The sequence below is a fragment of the Salmo trutta genome, chromosome 22 (genome assembly GCF_901001165.1).
Source record: "Salmo trutta chromosome 22, fSalTru1.1, whole genome shotgun sequence".
Classification (NCBI taxonomy): Eukaryota; Metazoa; Chordata; class Actinopteri; order Salmoniformes; family Salmonidae; genus Salmo; species Salmo trutta.
The window spans coordinates 3,707,266-3,726,600 of record NC_042978.1 but is presented as its reverse complement, the minus strand read 5'-3'; the positions used below and the strand labels follow the sequence as shown (position 1 = coordinate 3,726,600).

Here is a 19,335-nt window from a genome sequence, read left to right as displayed (position 1 = left end):
TGCTCCAATCCATAGCGGAGGATAATGACACAGTTTTCCTGGGCTGCTAGAGCCGAGATGGTTACCATGGCAACAGCTCATGTCCTGCATGGCCCTATTGCCAGAGCTTGAGTGTGCATTGTGTAGCCATGCTAACAAAATAATTCGGGGGCCATATAAGCAGATCCTCTTCCCCTTCTCGGCTATAGGATTCCTTATCCGAGCTGTGGACATGGCATGGCATGGCATGGCTGCTGGGTCAAAAGCACAATCAGTGTAATCTCCTGTACAATTTTCTTTTTATCCTCTTTTTTTAAGCACATGTGCATAATAATATCTATCCTGAGTGTTTTTTCTGGTCTACAGTCAAGTGTGCCAACAAACGCCATACCCTTCTCTAGCAGAAGTAATTAAAGAGAGTCTATATTACCTGCTTCTTAGCAGTGCTTTATTTTGTGCTTGTTTAATATCCCCTTGCGCCTTTTCTAAACCGGGCATCCATTGTTTTGACTGTGTGGGTTGCAACTTGCCATTTTAATTAACTCCCCAACCAGGATCTGCCTCGAACACGATTCCTCTCAGCTTTTAACATGAAGGGAATGGGAGGGAGGGATGGAGAAGGGAGGGGGAAAGGAAGAGGGAGAGAGAGAGAGATATAATTGTGCATGTACATCAGCAAACCTACAATGAAGCACTAGAATCCAAGACAATATATCACACAGAAAACAAGGCGATGAGACAAGCCTGTTCAGAGAAAAGCGCTTTCCAAAAGGAAATAGGCTAGTGGCAAGGCATCCACATTTTTTAGATACCCATAACTGAGGTAGAACAAAACACAACCGTGATATTTTTTCAATCTCTAATGTCTCCCATTAATGAAAAGGATGGTTATGAAGAAAAAAAAAAAATTGTACTGCAAAAGTGGTTAAAAGTGGTTACATTTATAGCTATTGTGACACACCCTAAAAACAAAAAAAACATCCAGAATGATGCCAGGCTGGAGGGGTGGTGGGCCACATAAGCTCATGTAACCCAATATTGCAAGATCTGATTTTGGCAAAAATTAGGAATACAAGTAGTCAATTGTCTGTCCTACATACACAAACCGAACAACATTAGGATATCTTAATGCATCTTAGAAATATAGACCTGTAAGCACAGAGATAAAATATGCGGACAAACTTTCTAAGTTTGAACATGTCACCCTCCCTAGGATATGGGGTTACCTCGACAATGTATTGTTAAAACAAGAAGCTGCCTGGATCTTTAATTTAAAGACCCTTGCTCCCTTCGGTCTCAACATAGACTTTGATCTGAAGCCATTCTGGTGATTATTGTGATTTTGCTGTTGTAAATGTTTGTAGGCTTATGTAGCCAAATTGTATCTATGATCGGGAGCTTCCATTTATGTTTTTTGTATACTATTTTAATATATGAGAATTAACCAATGATATCAGCCCACACCTGGCCATGATTAGACACCTGTGTGTCTTTTGACACTATATAAATGAGTCATCCCGCAGTGTTTGTCATTATACCCTGATGAAGACAGCTTGTTTGTCAAAACATTGGACATAAATATTTTTGCATCTGAGCTCCTAGAGTGTGCGGCCCTCCTTTATTTTTTTAAGAGTTCCACTCCGCTAGCCAGCGCCTTGCCTAAATAGGTGTGCGTTTCTTTCGCCTCTAGACATGCGCCGAATACAACAGGTGTAGACCTTACAGTAAAATGCTTACTTACAAGCCCTTAACCAACAATGCTTTAAGAAGTTAGAAAAAAATAAATACATTAAAATAGATAAGTAAAAAATAGAAAATAAAAGAAACAATGAATTAAATACCAGCACCTAAAATAACAAAAAAAAGAGTGTCTGCTAAATGACGTAAATGTAAGCGAGGCTATATACAGGGGGCACCAGTACAGAGTCAATGTGCGGAGGCACAGTTTAGTTGAGGCAATTGAGGTAATATGTACATGTAGGTAGAGTTAAAGGGACTATGCATAGATTATGAACAGAGCGTAGCAGCAGCGTAAAAGAGTGGCATGGGTAGCCCTTTGATTAGCTGTTCAGGAGTCTTATGGCTTGGGGGTAGAAGCTGTGAAGAAGCCTTTTGGACATAGACTTGGCGCTCCGGTACCGCTTGCCGTGCGGTAGCAGAGAGGACAGTCTATGACTAGGGTGGCTAGAGACTTTGACAATTTTTAGGGCCTTCCTCTGACACTGCCTGATATAGAGGTCCTGGATGGCAGGAAGTTTGGCCCCAGTGGTGCACTGGGCCGTACGCACTACCCTCTGTAGTGCCTTGCGGTCAGAGCCAGAGCAATTGCCATACCAGGCAGTGATGCGACCAGTTAGGATAATCTCGCTGGTGCAGCTGTAGAACCTTTTGAGGATCTGAGGACACATGCCAAATCTTTTCAGTCTCGTGAGGGGGAATAGGCTTTGTCGTGCCCTCTTCACGACTGTCTTAATGTGTTTGGACCATGATAGTTTGTTGGTGATGTGGACACCAAGGAACTTGAAGCTCTCAACCTTTTCCACTACAGCCCTGTTGATGAGAATGGGGGAGTGCTCAGTCCTCCTTTTCCTGTAGTCCGCATTCATCTCCTTTGTCTTGATCACATTGAGGGAGATATTGTTGTCCTGGCACCACACGACCAGGTCTCTGACCTCCTCCCTATTGGCTGTCTCATCGTTGTCGGTGATCAGGCCTACCACTGTTGTGTCATCGGCAAACTTGATGATGGTGTTGGAGTCATGCCTGGCCATGCAGTCATGAGTGAACAGGGAGTACAGGAGGGGACTGAGCATGCACCCCTGAGGGGCCCCCTGTTGAGGATCAGCGTGGCAGATGTGTTGTTCCCTGCCCTTACCACCTGGGGGCGGACCATCAGGAAGTCCAGGATCCAGTTGCAGAGGGAGGTGTTTAGTCCCAAGGTCCTTAGCTTATTGATGAGCTTTGAGGGCACTATGGTGTTGAACGCTGAGCTGTAGTCAATGAATAGCATTCTCACATAGGTGTTCCTTTTGTCCAGGTGGGAAAGGGAAGTGTTGAGTGCAATAGAGATTGCATCATCTGTGGATCTGTTTGGGGCGGTATGCAAATTGGAATGGGTCTAGGGTTTCTGGGATAATGGTGTTGATGTGAGCCATGACCAGCCTTTCGAAGCACTTCATGGATACAGATGTGAGTGCTACGGGTCGGTAGTCGTTTAGGCAGGTTGCCTTAGTGTTCTTGGGCACAGGGACTATGATGGTCTGCTTGAAACATGTTGGTATTACAGACTCAGTCACGGACAGGTTGAAAATGTCAGTGAAGACACTTTCCAGTTGGTCAGCACGTGCTCGGAGTACATGCCCTGGTAATCCATCTGGCCCTGCAGTCTTGTGAATGTTGACCTGTTTAAAGGTCTTGCTCACATCAGCTACAGAGAGCGTGATCACACAGTCATCCGGAACAGCTGGTGCTCTCAAGCATTCTTCAGTGTTACTTGCCTCGAAGCGAGCATAGAAGTAATTTAGCTCGTCTGGTAGGTTTGTGTCACTGGGCAGCTTGTGGCTGTGCTTCCCTTTGTCGTCTGTAATAGTTTCCAAGCCCTGCCACATCCGATGAGCATCCTAGCCGGTGTAGTACGATTCAATCTTAGTCCTGTATTGACGCTTTGCATGATGGTTCGTCGGAGGGATTTCTTATAAGCTTCCGGGTTAGAGTCCCACTCCTTGAAAGCGGCAGCTCTACCCTTTAGCTCAGAGTGGATGTTGCCTGTAATCCATGGCTTCTGGTTGGGGTATGTACATACGGTCACTGTGGGGACGACGTCATCGATGCACTTATTGATGAAGCCAGTGACTGATGTGGTGTACTCCTCAATGCCATAGGAAGAATCCTGGAACATATTCCAGTCTGTGCTAGCAAAACAGTCCTGTAGCTTAGCATCTGCTTCATCTGACCACTTTCTTATTGACCGAGTCACTGGTGCTTCCTGCTTTAGTTTTTGCTTGTAAACTGGAATCAGGAGGATAGAATTATGGTCAGATTTGCCAAATAGAGGGCGTATGAGAGCTTTGTACGCGTCACTGTGTGGAGTAAAGGTGGTCTTGAGTTTTTTTCCCTCTGGTTGCACATTTAACATGCTGATAGAAATTAGGTAGAACTGATTTGAGTTTCCCTGCATTAAAGTTCCCAGCCACTAGGAGGGCCGCCTCTGGATGAGCAATTTTTCTGTTTGCTTATGGCTGTATACAGGTCATTCAGTGCGGTCTTAGTGCCAGCATCGGTCTGCAGTGTTATATAGACAGCAACGAAAAATATAGATGTAAACTCTGGTAACTCTGAAACATAAGATATTACAGTTTTTAATGTCCCGTTGGTAGGATATACGTGCTTGTGAATCGTCTATTTTATTATCGATTGATTGTAAATTGGCTAATAGGACCGATGGTAAAGGTAGATTCCCCTCTCAGCGACGGATCCTTACAAGGCACCCGGATCGTTGTTCACAATACCTCTGTCTTTTCCTCCTGCAAATGACGGTGATGAGGGCCTTGTCGGGTGTCTGGAGTAAATCCTTCTCATCCGACTCGTTGAAGAAGAAGAATTCCTCCAGTACGGAGTGAATAATCACTGCCTTGATATCAAGCTCTTTTCGGTCATAAGACATGGTGGAAGAAACATTATGTACAAAATAAGTTACAAATAACCCAACAAAAACATATTCAATAGCACAATTGGTTATGGGATCGTAAAGCGGCGGGCATCTTCTTCCGCGCCACTATCTAAGGAAAACAAGTGGGCTCAGACATTGAAATTAAATGTTTTGGGGTCCAAGGTTCCTTCATTTTATATCTTTAGCCCCTGCTCTTGTGATTTAGTCAGGGGGCCACTACAGATTATATTTGTGGCCACCCTGGATTTTGTTTCAAATCCATTATGGCTTCCAAAATACAATATCACTCATGCACATAACGACTGTTTTGGTGTAAATCTATTTTATTCAGAATCCAATATGGCCAACATAATTACATTCAAACACCATCGCCTGCATATAAATTGCCTGGTTTATTTTGTGTTGTGTTATTCGTCTTTAAAAGGGTTTCATACAACTTTTGGTATAACTAGGACTATGAGTGGCACTGACATGCCCCTGTTGTGTTAAATAGCTGAAGCCAACTAGCGTTTCAAAGGGTGTTCATGTTTTTCAGGACAAAAGCCCATAGTAGCATAACCAAGTTATAGGAAAGCAACCTGTAATACAACAGTCAGCTACTCTAGTAGCGTTTATGTACAGCTCTAACATTTCCCCTCTTTTCCTCACTGAAACTAAGTGTGCAAAGTTGATTCAAAGTCTTTGAGGTGGCCAAGACATCATTGTGTCCTAACACGGTGGGGAGACAAAGTAGCCATTCTTGAGCTCCGAGCTCCAACAATGCAGGACAAAGTGAAAATAAAACTATAAAATATATAATAATAATAATATTACTGAACAGTTTACCAGACCAATGCATTAGTCACCACAACATGAGAGCTCATTCTTCACATGCGAATCCAGTTCAGGTGTCACATGGGCTGGCCACCCATGGGTGGTAGCAAAATAGGTACATATGAGGACAATGAACGCCAGCTAAGGCCCACTAAGTTTATGGTATATGTTGTCAATGAGTGTCAGGTTGTGTTGGTTTATTGTAGTGAGCACTTGCCTTATGTGTTTGTTATCATGTGTGGTTTCATCCACCCCATACATCACAATGTCACTGTGGCACCGTGAGAGGCATGGGCATAAGTGTGGCTGAAGGACTCAGCCACACTTGTGCAGCACCATGGACAGAGCCACCCACCGCAGCACAGGAGACAGGTGCACTCACTTCAGCACCATGGACAGCGGCACTGGCTGCATGACAGTGGACAGTGGCACTCAGTTCCACACTGTGGAAAGCTGCACTACCTTCAGAACCAGGCCAGCCGAAGATAGCACCACAGCTCTGCTCACCCAACACACCTGTGCAGGATTAATCAACTGACCGGCACAAGACCGCAGCCTGGACCTCACTCAGGTGGAGCAGTTAGGAAGGCACAGCGACAGTGAGCCTACTCTCCCACTTACACTGTGTTTCTCTCTCCTACCACAGACTCCTCAGAATGAGAGTTATGGATGCAAGAGACTACAGGTGGCCACCATCTTTATCCACCCTCTTGCCTGAATGGCTTGTGGACTAGAATGCCAGAGACACTAAAAGCTAAAGTAAAAGCATTTTGTTGTGTTTACTCATTGCCGCTTGTGTAGTCGGGCACACCCACTCTTCCCGACATATGGTGGAGAATGCGTGCACCTGAGTAAACACAACATTCTTTTTAAATCCGTTTCTTTTTGCGCAAGAGTGGAACCATGTTTAATCGTGGAGTTGGAAACTTGAAAAACATGCTGGGACAACTCATAAATCTTCATGGAGTCAGTCAACAGACCTCCAATATCATAGCAGAAAAAAATGGCTGAAGCCACAAGGCAACTCTGTGGATGAGGTGATCGACAAAGTTGTCCTGGATCAGTTCATGAGAGGCCTTCCCTATGATCTGCACAAATCAGCCACCAAACAATGCCCTAAGACTTACCAGGACATGATTCAGCTAGTGGAAAAGTTGGAGGCCTCCACCTATATAACACAACATTTTAACTCAAGGAAATATGAGCTTCTGAAAACAACCGCTTACTTCCCAGCCAGAGAGAAGCGACAAAATGTTGGCTGGTGCGGAAAATGTGGTGCCAAAGGAGACCATACTCATTAGTGTTGACTAACAGATGAGCCAATGACTACAAACCCAAGGGTGGCTGGCCAACCCTCTCATACCAGGGATTGCCACCTGCCAGACCTGAGGGAGGGGGGAAGTGAGGTACCCACTTGCCAGTATCTAGTGCAGGTGGGCTCCCATAACCTAATGGCTCTCTTGGACTCTGGCAATTCCATCACCCTGATATGCCCAGAATGGATTCCTGTAGGGTCTCTTCGAAACCACAACACCCTACCCCTCACCTGTATCCATTGGGACATCCAGGACATACCGACAGCTTGCATCCGTCTCAACACTGATTGTGGGGCATGAACGGTCATTGCAGAGGAAATGCCAGAATTTATAACCCCTCTGCTCCTAGGTCGAAACTGCCCGTGATTTGACACGGTCTTTGAGGCTGCTGGGGTAAGCAAAAATGCCTTTCACACTACCTCTGTTCTTCACCACACTCATAGACCCAAGCCTTTGCTGCCTGTTCAGAAGGGGCAACATACTAAAAAATGTTCTTGCAGCAGAGGTAAGTGAAGGTGCTGCTGGGTGATGCTGCACAACCAGACCAGCCTGATGACAGCGGAGATCCCGCTGATGTGGAAGGTGAGCCTCCCTCTACTTATCAATTACTTATCAGTTCTGTTGCAGAGTCTATTCGGCGTGCCCAACTGAGAGACCAAAACCTCGGAAGTGCCTTAGAAAGGGTCCAGGAGGTGGATGGTAAAGTCCTGGGAGACTGGCCATTGGTGACTCCTTACTTCGTCAAGGGCTACTCTACAGGATTACAGCAGTAGGTTGTATCCCAGCTCCTAGTGCCCAGAATGTATGTTCCAGTTGTTCTCTAACTGGCCCATTCGTACGCCTTGGGCGCTCATTTGGGTAAGGAAAAGACAAGGGAACGGACCGTACAGAAGTTTTACTGGCACGGAATATAAATGGCAAGTTACTTTTCGGAGGTATCACACCTGTCAGCGGACTGCCCCAGTAGGGCATTCTTGAGCTCCTCTCATTCCGCTACCCATCATTGAGACCTCATTTGATAGAATAGGGATAGACCTAGTCTGACCTCTCCCAAAGTCTGGGCGAGGATACAACATATCCTGGTGGTGGTAGACTACGACACCAGGTGCCCGGAGACGATTCCCCCAAGAACCATCACCACCAAGGCTATAACCAAGGAGTTGGTACATATGTTCGCCAGAGTTGGCCTTCCTAGAGAAATCCTGATGGACCAGGGCACCCTTTTCATGTCAAGAATCATGTGGGACATGTGTAAGCTCCTGAGGATCAAATAGTTGCGACTTCGGTCTACCATCCACAAACTGATGGACTGGTAGAGTAGTTCAACCATACCCTCAAATAGAATGTTGAAAAGGGCGTCAGACCAAGGAAAGGACAGGGATCAGCTCCTGCATTATGTCCTCTTTCCCATTCATGAAGTGCCCCAGTCCTCCACAGGGTTCTCCTTTCGAGCTCCTCTATGCTCAACGCCCAAGAAGGGCAGACACTCAATGTGTTGTGAAAAGTGTTATAAAATGTAATGTCATGTAATATTTTTAATAGTGTATATACTGTAACTGCCTTAATAATGTTGCTGGACCCCAGGAAGAGTAGCTTCTGTCTTGGCACCAGCAAATGGGGATCCTTAATGAATACAAATACAAGAGAACTCCTCAATGTCACCAGGGAAGCCTGGGAAGACCAGCTGTCTGCCCATCGTACCCTGGTTGAACATGTGGTGGGGATGCAGATTAGGATCGCCATAGAGGACTCAAAAAGTAAATGGGCCTGCCCCATCGTCCTGGTATCCAAGCCAGATTGTACACTGCGCTTCTGCAACAACTTCCGACAACTAAATGAGGTGTCAGAGTTCGACTCTCATCCCCTGCCAAGGGTTGATGAGCTCAGTGGCTCGGACGAGCTCGCAACATAACCACCCTAGACCTTTACCAAAGGGTACTGGCAGGTCCCACTTACTGCCCCAGCCCGTGAGAAAACTGCCTTCTCCACACCTGATGGGCAATTCTTGTTGGCCATCATAGGGAACCAGCCACATACAGTGCCTTGCAAAAGTCCCCCTTGGCATTTTTCCTATTTTGTTGCATTACAACCTGTAATAAAAAATTGATTTTTATTTGGATTTAAAGTAATGGATATAAACAAAATAGTCCAAATTGGTGAAGGGAAATTTAAAAAAAAACTTGTTTAAAAAAAGAAGTAAAAAAGAAAAAGTGGTGAGTAAATACATGTACAGTGAGGGGAAAAAAGTATTTGATCCCCTGCTGATTTTGTACGTTTGCCCACTGACAAAGAAATTATCAGTCTATAATATTAATGGTAGGTTTATTTGAACAGTGAGAGACAGAATACCAACAAAAAAATCCAGAAAAACGCATGTGAAAAATGTTATAAATTGATTTGCACCATCCCAACCGTGAAGCACGTGGATGGCAGCATCATGTTGTGCGGGTGCTTTGCTGCAGGAGGGACTGGTGCACTTCACAAAATAGATGGCATGATGAGGACGGAAAATTACGTCGACATATTGAAGCAACATCTCAAGACATCAGTCAGGAAGTTAAAGCTTGGTCGCACATGGGTCTTCCAAATGGACAATGACCCCAAGCAAAGTTCCAAAGTTGTGGCAACATGGCTTAAGGATAACAAAATCAAGGTATTGCAGTGGCCATCACAAAGCCCTGACCTCAATCCTATAGAAAATTTGTGGTCAGAACTGAAAAAGCATGTGCGAGCAAGGAGACCTACAAACCTGACTCAGTTATACAAGCTCTGTCAGGAGGAATGGGACGAAATTCACCCAACTTATTGGAGGAAGCTTGTGGAAGCCTACGCGAAACGTTTGACCCAAGTTAAACAATTTTAAAGGCAAGGCAATGCTACCAAATACTAATTGAGTGTATGTAAACTTCTGACCCACTGGGAATGTGATGAAAGAAATAAAAGCTGAAATAAATCCTTCTCTCTACTATTATTCTGAAATTTCACAATCTTAAAATAAAGTGGTGATCCTAATTGACCTAAGACAGAGAATTTTTACTTGGATTAAATGTCAGGAATTGTGAAAAACTGAGTTTAAATGTATTTGGCTAAGGTGTATGTAACCTTCAGACGTCAACTGTACACCTCTTCTGAAAGGCCCCAGAATCTGCAACACCACTAAGCAAGGGGCACCACTAAGCAAGGGGTACCACCAAGCAAGCGGCACCATGAAGACCAAGGAGCTCTTCAAACAGGTCAGGGACAAAGTAGTGGAGAAGTACAGATAAGGGTTGGGTTCTAAAAAAATATCAGAAACTTTGAACATCCCACGGAGGAACAAGAAATCATTATAAAAAAATTGAAAGAATATGGAACCACAACAAACCTGCCAAGTGAGGGCCGCCCACAAAAACTCACGGACCAGGCAAGGAGGGCATTAATCAGAGAGGCAACAAGGAGAAAAAGGATAACCCTGAAGGAGCTGCAAAGCTCCACAGCAGAGATTGGAGTATCTATCCATAGGACCTCTTTAAGCCGTACACTCCACATAGCTTGGCTTTACGGAAGAGTGGCCAGAAAAAAGCCATTGCTTAGTAAAGAAAAAAAAAACAATCACGTTTGGTTTTCGCCAAAAGACATGTGGGAGACTCCCAAACATATGGATTTTTGTATTTTCTTTTACCTTTTATTTAACTCGGCAAGCCAGTTAAGAACAAATTCTTATTTTCAATGATGGCCTAGGAACAGTGGGTTAACTGCCTTGTTCAGGGGCAGAACGACAGATTTTTACCTTGTCAGCTCGAGGATTCGATCTTGCAACATTCCGGTATTTAGGATGAAGGTACTCTGGTCAGATGAGACTAAAATGTAGCTTTTTGGCCATCAAGGGAAACGTATGTCTGGCGCAAACTCGACACCTCTCATCACCCCGAGAAAACCATGTTGTTTTTCATCGGCAGGGACTGGGAAACTGGTCAGAATTGAAGGAATGATGGCTGGCGCTAAATACAGGGAAATTGCTGAGGGAAACCTGTTTCAGTCTTCCAGAGATTTGAGACTGGGATGGAGGTTCACCTTCCAGCAGGACAAGGACCCTAAGCATACTGCTAAAGCAACACTCGAGTGGTTTCAGGGGAAACATTTACATTTCTTGGAATGGCCTAGTCAAAGCCCAGACCTCAATCCAGTTGAGAATCTGTGGTATGACTTAAATATTGCTTTACACCAGCGGAACCCATCTAACTTGAAGGAGCTGGAGCAGTTTTGCCTTGAAGAAAAATCTGAAGGCATAGGTGTGACTGAAGGACTCCCAGTGCAGCACCATGGACAGAGCCACCCACCTCATTATGTTCAACCAGGGTACGATGAGCAGACAGCGGCACTGGCTGTAGTACAGCAGACAGCGGCACTCAGTGCAGCCTTCCACAGTGTTGAACTATCTTCAGCACCAGGCCAGCCGAAGTCGGCGCCACAGGTCTGCTTACCCAACACACCTGTGCAGAATTACTAATCAGCACACATGCAAGGCATTCCCTAATCAACTGACCGGCACAAAATTGAAGCATGAACCACACTCAAGTGAAGCAGTTAGGAAGACAGCCACAGCATGCCTACTCTCCAACTTAGTGTTTTTCGCGCTCTCCTTCCACAGACTCATCAGAAGGAGAGTTACGGACTCTGCCAGTGAGGCCACACCGCCGCAAGAGTCTACAGGTGACCGCCATCTTTAACCACCCTCTTGCCTGAATGGTTGTGGACTAGAATGCCAGAGACGCTAAAATCTAAAGTAAAAGCATCTGAAAGATGAACTAATTTGTTGTGTTTTCTCATTGCCGCTTGTGTAGTTGGCGACAGCCCACTCTTCCCGACAGTCACCATATGGCAACTCCAGGGCAGACAGCCAAGATAGGATAGTGGACATGTTTTAAAAAAAAATGTCTTACTTTTTTTTATGTGCCAGCTCAACCCAAACAGCAAAAGAGTGCACCGGAACATCCCTATGCGCATCAGAAATGCAGTGAGCCAGCGGAAGGTTATGTTGAATTCAGGCAGCCATAATTGACTAGCAATGATTCAAAGCTTACTTCTAAATAATGAGGTGATGGCAGCAGTGTATGTGCAAAGTTTTAGACTAATCCAATGAACCATTGCATTCGTGTTCAAAATTGTGCATCAAGACTGCCCAAATGTGCCTAATTGGTTTATTAATACATTTTCAAGTTCATAACTGTGCACTCTCCTCAAACAATAGCATGGTATTATTTCACTGTAATAAAGGAATTTATATGTTTAAAGTAATGGCTAAAGAATTCCACCCTGAAACATATATATATATATATTTTTTTAATCTTTATTTTAATAGGGAAAACAGACTGAGACCTGGATCTCTTTTACGGCTGTGCCCTGTGTAAACATGTTGACATATACAGTTTTAGGCATACAGACAAGAACATTTCAAACATACAAAACAAAGACACAATTCAACAGAAACATTTATTAACGGTGTGAAATGTATTAGAATTATAAGAATATAATCCAATAATGTGTGTGTGAGACAAGTTAAGGGTGAGAAATGTATTGTTGAGAAAACAAAGGACAATTGAACGACACATGACCTGGTTGTAACTCTGAAAACTGACAACAGGAAAGAGGGCCCATCCAAGGCCCCTCTAATCTAGGGAGGAGAGGAACGGCTATAAACTGCCAGTCTGGTAGAAAAGTGATAAAGTGTGTGTGTAAGTGGGGGGGTGGGGGGTATAAAATGACAGTGTTTGCATTTTTGACTTCAGAGTACTCTCTGAATAAAGAACTTACCTTTTGCAATATCTGAGACTTTGCCTAATTCTTATTTTGAACCCGGGATTTACAACCTCGGGTGAATTGGTCAAAGCTATAAAATAGTTCGGTTAGAACATTGGGAAAAAATTCTCGTGACAACTTGGTCCTTTTGAGCCGGATCTCAATACCTTTTTATGTCGTCCCATGGGACACCGAAACCGTGCACGGGCGGATTAAATATTTGTAGATTAAAGACCTGGCCCCATTCTGAGGGTTCTTTACAGACCGGTGGCAAACTGATACACGACAGAAACTGTGACGAGATCCAACCTACATTGAAATCTCACCTGCAAGGATAAAGTCAGTAATCTTTATTCATTAGTTTGGGGTTAAATTCTAAATTTACTAAAATTGACTTCGAATGGACTGGATTAAATTCCTATAAAGCATTGTTCAAGATAAATGTGAGGGAGGATTTTAACTGTAAAACTAAGAGTAAGTAAGATTTGTATCAGGTATACCATCCATATAATCTAATGTAGAGAAAGTTTAAGACAAAAGTATCTATGTTAGTGTTGGCGGCACTGGGTCACAGATCTCAGTAAGTAAGTTTGGGTCCGAAATGACTCAGGGTAGTTGAGGCCATTACCAAAATGAACTAAGTAAGTCACGTTAGTCTAGGACTAACGGAAGAAAACGAGATTATGTATAGTTACAGTAAGAGCACACACAGAGATTGTGAGATTAAGTATAATAACAGTAAGCGCACACACATAGATTGTGAGAATAAGCATAATAACAAGGAAAGTCATTGAATAACATGGGTGGTAAATCCTCAAAGGAGGTCCCGGGGTTAACCGGGGATGAAAGGTATATGGAGTCTAAGGATAGAATGAATGTGTTTATGGACCTAAGTGGATGAAGAAATACGGGTTTATGGGGCGTCTAGATGTAGACAAGCTGGAGGTTATGATAAAACAGATGCATGAAACCTGTGGTAATAACATCCAGAAACAACAGGCAGAAGGTTTAGATACAGCCAGGGTGTGGCTGTCAGAGGCCCGGAAAAGAGTAGAAGGTAATAATAAAAAGGCAAGTGAAAAGAAGGAAGAGGAAAGTAGGAAAGAGAGGGAGACAGTACCCACAGCCCCTGTAGAAAGTCCACCCAGGGGTGGGGAGAAGTTATATCCAGTCCTAGCAGAACAGGCATGGGTAGATAATCCAGATAATGAGGTAGTAGTAGTCAGACAGAGAGAGAGAGAACAGAGCAGATTGAGATAAAGGGAGCCAAGTAAGAGTAGAGAGATATGGAGATGAGACAGAACCAACTTTTTAAAGGTTTTAGATTTGTTAAACAACAGGATTCTTTCTTCCGGAACGGATGGAAGTCACCTAAAGTATGTTTAAGGAGACATAGGAGAACACGTCTACATTTTTATTAAATGCCTGGGATTAAATATCACTGATTCATTACGCTGAGAAATGTACTACATTTGAGAAGAAAAAAAAATGTGTTGCATTTAGTGGGGTAACAGGAACAATCTAAGGAGAAAAAGCTATCGCATATTTGTTGGACATGGGTCTAGTAAGGATACCAGGATAATTGTATCTAGGGGTAGCGCATGTTCAATTGAGTACATATAAACATTAAGGAAGATTAAAACTAATGATTTGAGGGAGTACAGTGGAATTATCATTATTATTAGGTTTTGTTTGAAGTTAACTTTTGGGTTTCTGTATCGGTGTAGTATAATGAATGCTGACGAAGTGTTTGTGTTTTTCTGGGAAAATGGGTGTTTCATTGTCTCTCTTTGGAATGTTTCCTGGGGCTATAATTTTGGGGAGAGTGAGTGAGATTGAGGCCGAAAACTACCAAACTGAAAAGGCCTGGCAAGTTTTTGTTTGTTTTTACCTTAGGGTTTGCAAATACCCACACACAACACATAGTGTATAACTATTTTTTGGTATTTTTAAAATACTATGTTTGATTCGTGTGTACTATTTCTTTTGATTTTGGTGAGATTTCCATTTGTCTTAGTGCCAAGGTATCTTAAAGGGGAACGCACACACATGGAATTTTAGAAGTTTTAATTAAACAAGTGAATTATTTTCATAAAGGAATGTTCTGGGAACCTGGAATACAACATGTAGGAAATGTTTGATGTTTTTTCTTTAATTTGTCTAATATAGTAAGAAACACTTCTTTGAAGGGTTTGTATGACCTCTATCATGACTTTCCATTGTGGTTTGATCAGCCTCATTGGAAAGCCATTTGGATAATGAATTTAAGGTAATTTATAATACTGTAATTATGATGGAGTTTAAAGTTCTTAGACATATTTGTAATTTGGACCAATGAGAAGAAAGAAAGAAAGGGCATTACCTTTGACTAAGGGTAGGCTTACTTAAGTGTATTTTCCTATGACCATAAGGGTACAATAATTTTTCTTTGGGGAGTTTTTCCAGGGTAGTGATTTTAATTTGATTGTTATTTGTTATTATCTTTTGACCAGTAATATTTTTTTTATACACTGCTCAAAAAAATAAAGGGAACACTAAAATAACACATCCTAGATCTGAATGAATGAAATAATCTTATTAAATACTTTTTTCTTTACATAGTTGAATGTGCTGACAACAAAATCACACAAAAATAATCAATGGAAATCCAATTTATCAACCCATGGAGGTCTGGATTTGGAGTCACACTCAAAATAAAGTGGAAAACCACACTACAGGCTGATCCAATGATGTAATGTCCTTAAAACAAGTCAAAATGAGGCTCTGTAGTGTTTGTGGCCTCCACGTGCCTGTATGACCTCCCTACAACGCCTGGGCATGCTCCTGATGAGGTGGCAGATGGTCTCCTGAGGGATCTCCTCCCAGACCTGGACTAAAGCATCCGCCAACTCCTGGACAGTCTGTGGTGCAGCGTGGCGTTGGTGGATGGAGCGAGACATGATGTCCCAGATGAGCTCAATTGGATTCAGTACTGGGGAACGGGCGGGTCAGTCCATAGCATCAATGCCTTCCTCTTGCAGGAACTGCTGACACACTACAGCCACATGAGGTCTAGCATTGTCTTGCATTAGGAGGAACCCAGGGCCAACCGCACCAGCATATGGTCTCACAAGGGGTCTGAGGATCTCATCTCGGTACCTAATGGCAGTCAGGCTACCTCTGGCGAGCACATGGAGGGCTGTGCGGCCCCCCAAAGAAATGCCACCACACACCATGACTGACCCACCGCCAAACCGGTCATGCTGGAGGATGTTGCAGGCAGCAGAACGTTCTCCACGGCGTCTCCAGACTCTGTCACGTCTGTCACATGTGCTCAGTGTGAACCTGCTTTCATCTGTGAAGAGCACAGGGCGCCCGTGGCGAATTTGCCAATCTTGGTGTTCTCTGGCAAATGCCAAATGTCCTGCACGGTGTTGGGCTGTAAGCACAACCCCCACCTGTGGACGTCGGGCCTTCATACCACCCTCATGAAGTCTGTTTCTGACCGTTTGAGCAGACACATGCACATTTGTGGCCTGCTGGAGGTCATTTTGCAGGGCTCTGGCAGTGCTCTTCCTGCTCCTCCTTGCACAAAGGCGGAGGTAGCGGTCCTGCTGCTGGGTTGTTGACCTCCTACGGCCTCCTCCACATCTCTTGATGTACTGGCTTGTCTCCTGGTAGCGCCTCCATGCTCTGGACACTACGCTGACAGACACAGCAAACCTTCTTGCCACAGCTCGCATTGATGTGCCAACCTGGATGAGCTGCACTACCTGAGCCACTAGAGTGAAAGCACTGCCAGCATTCAAAAGTGACCAAAACATCAGCCAGGAAGCATAGGAACTGAGAAGTGGTCTGTGGTCACCACCTGCAGAACCACTCCTTTATCTTGCTAATGTCTTGCTAATTGCCTTGTGTCTTGCTAATTGCCTATAATTTCCACCTGTTGTCTATTCCATTTGCACAACAGCATGTGAAATTTATTGTCAATCAGTGTTGCTTCCTAAGTGGACAGTTTGATTTCACAGAAGTGTGATTGACTTGGAGTTACATTGTGTTGTTTAAGTGTTCCCTTTATTTTTGTTGAGCAGTGTACATTACTCTCATGGAGAGTTATGTGTTTAAAAATGGGGCGAAGGTGGGTTTCTAAAAAATTGTTATAAGTTTATTTTGAAACTCCAACTATTTTGGCTTAAGAAATGTTTAGTGACCTAAGATATCCTGATGCTGTTTGTTTGTGTATGTAGGGCAGACAACTGATTATTTACTTGTATTACAAATGCAATTTATGTTGCCCACCCCCCTTCCAACCAGACAATATTCTGAACATTTTGATTTTACGGGGTGTGTCACAATATCTATAAAGTTAACCACTTTTGCAGTAAAATATTTTCATGGTCATCCATTTCATAAATGGGGTAATGAGGTAATGAAGGGTTCAAGCCTCACCCCATTCTAAACAATTTATTTAACCTTTTAATTTGAAAAGTTTTTCTCTGAACAATCGTCTGTTGACACAAATAATGAATCATTCTGAAATATGCAACACTGGCACAAGTGTTAGTCACACACAGTAATTAATTTGAATGTCATCAATCACATATAGGGTTGCAAAGCTACCTGTAATTTACCAAAGTTACCGGAAACAGGTAATCTATGGCAATCTATGGTAACTTCGGTGATTTATACTTGAATAACTTTTTAAAAATTCTGAGTTTCTAGTGGATAGACCACATTGTTCAAGAGAAAATTAAATGAGCCAATTGGAAGCTGGGGATGATTAGTTGACCATGATGGTACGAGGACCAGATTGGGAATTTAGCCAGAACACCAGGGTTAACACCCCTACTCTTACAATAAGTGCCATGGGATCTTTAGTGACCACAGAGAGTCAGGACAGCCGTTTTAACATCCCATCCAAAAGACAGCGCCCTACACAGGGCAATGTCCCCAATCACTGCCCTGGGGCATTTAGATATATTTTTTTAGACCAGAGGAAAGAGTGTCTCCTACTGGCCCTCCAACATCACTTCCTGCGGCATCTGGTCTCCCATCCAGGACCAACCCTGCTTTAGCTTCAGAAGCAAGGCAGCAATGGGATGCAGGGTGGTACGCTGTTGGCTAGAATAAACACCAATGGTATTCACTAAATTGATTATTTATATTTAGGATAATGTTTTACAGCTTTGTCATGCTATTTCTTTTTTTTAAATCTTATTTGATTATTTTATATATATTACATGTGATGAGGCCAGAGATAATTAGACACCTGTGATGATCTGAAATACCGAAAAAGGCCACTAGATGTCTTGTGATAAATTACATAAAATCCTTGAAAGTTACACAAATTCTGGTAGTTTACTTGTAAATTTCCATATTCTCCCGTAATATACCCTCCCTTTGCAACCATAATCAAATATCAACACAAAGAATAATAAACCAAAAAGGCTTTTTTTCTTTTGCCAGGCCTCTTATTTTATGTAAAAAAAAATTATGTATCAACCTATACAGTACATGCCCTGCATAGTATCCTTTACCCCCTGTATGTGACGTGAGCAGAGAACTGGAACTATGCCATTTCATTTGGAATGAAAATTGTCAAGAAAACACAAAATCAATTGGATCTATGAAGATCTTGAAATACTATATTTTGTCCAATGGACCCCTCTAATGCTAAGGCTTCTCTGAGCTGTTGATGATTCATGCTTGGAGTTGTTTGTGTCTCCAGGCTGTCATGGTGGCTCCATGAGCAGTAGCATCCCTATCCCCCTGTGGATGGGCTCCTCGAGCTCCTGAGTGAGGAGTTCAATGTCAGTGATCTTTGGTTCCCCTGCCACCCCAAGAGAAAGCCCCACGAGACCCATCTGAGCTAGGGCTGAGCCTAAATCCACACATTCACTGCAAACCTGGCTAAAACTCCTCACACACTCCACCATCTACCACAGTGTCTCACTCAGTATACACCAAACCCTTATAGTAAATTGTGCTTTCTAGTATTACATTCACTCTCACAGTATACTCTTACATAGTAGTGCATACTCTCACAGCATAGCAATGAATATTCACCGTCAGTCTTAGTGTCTCACTAGCAGTGGTATATACTGTAGGCTACCACAACATTCACAGTGGAGCCCAACAAGAGTAATTTACAGACTGCGGGAATGGTTCAAATGCCATTTGTTCTCATTATTTATGCTCTTGCCCTTCCGATTTGGTTTGGCTTGTGACCTTACACACTACAGCAATACAGTATACAATTGTTTGAATAGCAACTTTAATAGCATATTTAATAATAATTTAAGTAATTCTTAAGTTCATGAATGTCAAAGTAGTGTCCGAATTCAAAAACCATGCATATTGTTTGTTGAAAGTACATAAAGTAGCATACTTTACATTGACTTGCTTGCAAATTATTTACTTTATATGTGGTAACTCCACAAAACACAGAATTCAAATCCCCACTAAACTTTGTATCTCAACATTTAAAAATGGAAATCAAGTTGCACATCTTGCTTATTCAAAACACAGCCTGCATTGGGAATAAACATAGTGAGTCTGTTCAATCTGGATTGATCATTGTGAAAGCAAAGGTTTTCAGTAGTGGCATAATTATCATATTACTTGAGTGCTTTGGCAAAATCCGTTAATGTTTGGAGCCTAATGAAATGCATTGGGACACAAATGAAATGCGTCAGCACTGAAGTTAATGTTGTAGATGTAACGAGTACAGCCTCATTTTGGGCCTCGCTCTACTAAACTCTGTCTTTCTCCCTCTCCTCTTTCTCTCTGTCTCTCTCTTGC

General features: G+C 43.0%; 1 protein-coding gene across 3 annotated transcripts in view; it reads right to left on the bottom strand.

Annotated features, from left to right (window-relative positions):
• The window catches only part of negr1 (neuronal growth regulator 1), a 399,034-nt gene that overhangs the window by 9,702 nt on the left and 369,997 nt on the right, over nt 1-19,335 (bottom strand). The window contains exon 7 of one of the 3 annotated variants that reach the window (XM_029706301.1): nt 296-561. The exons of the other annotated variants lie outside the window; for them this stretch is intronic. Coding sequence (XP_029562161.1) covers nt 518-561 — 44 coding nt within the window. The 3' untranslated portion in view covers nt 296-517. Of the gene's footprint in view, nt 1-295; nt 562-19,335 lie in introns of those variants that run through there. 3 annotated transcript variants of the gene reach the window in all.